The 2,500-nt window shown below is 39.2% G+C and overlaps 1 protein-coding gene across 1 annotated transcript in view; it reads right to left on the bottom strand.

Moving 5' to 3' along the window:
* LOC149037875 (uncharacterized) overlaps positions 1–2,500 on the bottom strand; it is a 7,369-nt gene that overhangs the window by 811 nt on the left and 4,058 nt on the right. The window contains exon 2 of the mRNA XM_089186417.1: positions 807–1,016. Coding sequence (XP_089042543.1) covers positions 807–1,016 — 210 coding nt within the window. The remainder of the gene's footprint in view (positions 1–806; positions 1,017–2,500) is intronic.

The raw sequence follows: 2,500 nt of genomic DNA, 5'->3' as shown, positions 1-2,500 counted from the left end.
TGAGAGAGAAGTTCACTTCCTTAAAATAAAGGAGACTTAGTGTTCAGCTCTAGAAAGATTTTTCTCATCGAAGACTGGTTTGACTATGCAATGGTAACAGCTAATTTAAAATATACCAAAAAAAACAACAATAACAACCCTGTCATGAGATCGAAGTCCCTCTCAAACGAAAAAAAACCCACACACAAAAAACAACAAAACAAAACAAAGTTAACGAAGAAGACAAAAAAACAAAGCAAACATAAAAACAAAATAAAAATGCTGCTACAACAACAGCAAAGACATCAATGCATTATTCATGGTATTAGGGAGTCCTACAAAACCAGACATTTTCATTGAACTGTCAGTCAATAGGGTTTATCACTCAGATATGTAAGCAAGCTGACTCACCGTACAAGAAAGGAGGGGGGAGGGGGGCGGTTGGCTGAATCTTCCATTAGTCCTTAATGAAGTTGTTAAAGCAGAAAGATTACTAAAAGGTTCTTAAGATGAGGTTTGGGCTGTATGCCAGGAAGCTCTCATTTGGGAGTTTTTTGTAGAACTAGATCGATTGTAAAGGTATCACTTTCTGATCGATTTAAGTTTTTTTGGTATTTTGGCAAAATCATCATTACATTTCCCCAAAATGAAAAGAAGAAAAAGATAGAAATTCACAAGCATAAGACTTCTTGCTTCTGTAATTAACTTGTAAATGGAAAGTAAACAGCAAATTTGAGAGCAAAATATTAGGACGGGATATTTTATCATGGGGGGGGGGGGGGAGTAAAGGAGTTTGATTCAATGGGGCTGACAGAAAGGTCTCTTACTTGGCGATTGCCATGGGTGCTCAGTATATCCTCCAAATATGTAGTTTCCATACTTGATCACTGTAACTGTTGGTCCTTTGTTATCGCAACAGGAGTGGAAGGTAGAGGCGGCCCATCCGTTGCGAGAAGCTCGGTATAACAACACGTAATCGTCGCCTAAGCTTTCGCGTGTGTCCTTCAACCAATCTACCAGGGTAGAGAGTTTTGTTACTGATATATGAATGGAGGTGTAAGAGGCTTTAAAAACTCTGTTGCTGAACTGATTTGGCTCGTGAAAGATTGTTTCTTGCTTTTGATTTTCAAGAATTGTCTATCAGTTTCTGACTGGAGATCCGTGAAGATATTTACCGGGTGGTGGATTAACAAGCATAATCAAAACTTGAACGTGAATGAAAGTGATCCTCGCAGTAATTTGCACTACTTAGGCAGTAGTGAAAATAAGGCCTGAAAAAAATTCAGGCCTGTACGGGATTTGAACCCATGAACCCAAAACTATCACAACATATTTGAACATGATTGGTTATCACTAGTCCGATTTGAGTACTAACAGGATAGTGTACGTGTCATGCTTGTAATTGAACAGTGTGCTGGGACAATTTAACGCTAAACCTGTGCTAGTGGACGGTACGCGTCATGTGCGCGCTGCTGTCGCACATTTCGCCGAGTTAAACTATTTGTTTTAATGAAAACAGATAACCAATGTCCAGTTCCTTTCTCAAATTTTGTCATAGTTTTGATAAATTGGTAACAAGACTTCGTGTCGCCTTCTATGTGTTATCATACTCGTGATATACAAACAAATCGGACTACCACGATTTTGTCAATAACTCGTATGATTACAGACCGAATTGAACTCCACTCAGTCCTATTACCATTATAAATCATATACAGGTCGTTCATACAAAAAGCACGATAAAAGCGCAAGAGGTTCTTAACACAGGCGTTGAGTCAGTAGAACAAAGTGCTTTGGTAAACGGCGGAATAGTAATGGAGGAGTGAAAAAAACGAGGAAGGTCTGGAACGGTTCGGGTAAAGAACGAACGACACAATCCAGACCTCCCTCCCATCCTAGCCTCATTTTACCAATAGGATGCCTGGAACAGGCTAATGGAATAGGTGCGTAAGTGACGTTTCTTTTCATTGGGGAAGAGGAGGGTGTGGGAGGTAATGGGCCTGAGTCAGCGCAGAGTGGGAATTTATGAGCATGGCTTAGTTGTTTACTTGTGAGAAATTTTCAACTTAAACAAAGGAAGAGGTATCGGTCAAACCTAAATGACACAATAAAAAGGCTGCTATCAGCTATCACAAGTAGCAGACAAAACAATTGCGAGAACCTTAAACTTTTTTTGCCGAAGAAAATGTTGTAAGTTTCTGGTTTCCTAGAAAGTCGCCTTTACTACCTTGATGTAAAACAACAAAGTGCTAAAAGGGCGCATTATCCCGAAATAGAAAAAAAAAGTTTAAACTGTGTAGCTTCATCATAACATAAAGAGAAGAAAATTTCCTCGTAGGCATCTAACCTGAGTTATGACCTGCTCATCAGACAAATTATATTCATTTGAACGCAACAGCTTCCTTGTAGTAGCCTTGTCTCTCCTGCATGGAAATGTTAATTTATTACTCAGAACACTGATTTATTATAGAAATTTTCTCGGCAAAGATACCTCCACCAACGCGGCGGTACAGTTTCTTTA

The sequence above is a fragment of the Pocillopora damicornis genome, chromosome 11 (assembly GCF_964200805.1).
Source record: "Pocillopora damicornis chromosome 11, jaPocDami1.2, whole genome shotgun sequence".
Classification (NCBI taxonomy): Eukaryota; Metazoa; Cnidaria; class Anthozoa; order Scleractinia; family Pocilloporidae; genus Pocillopora; species Pocillopora damicornis.
This window is presented reverse-complemented; position numbering and strand designations above follow the sequence as displayed.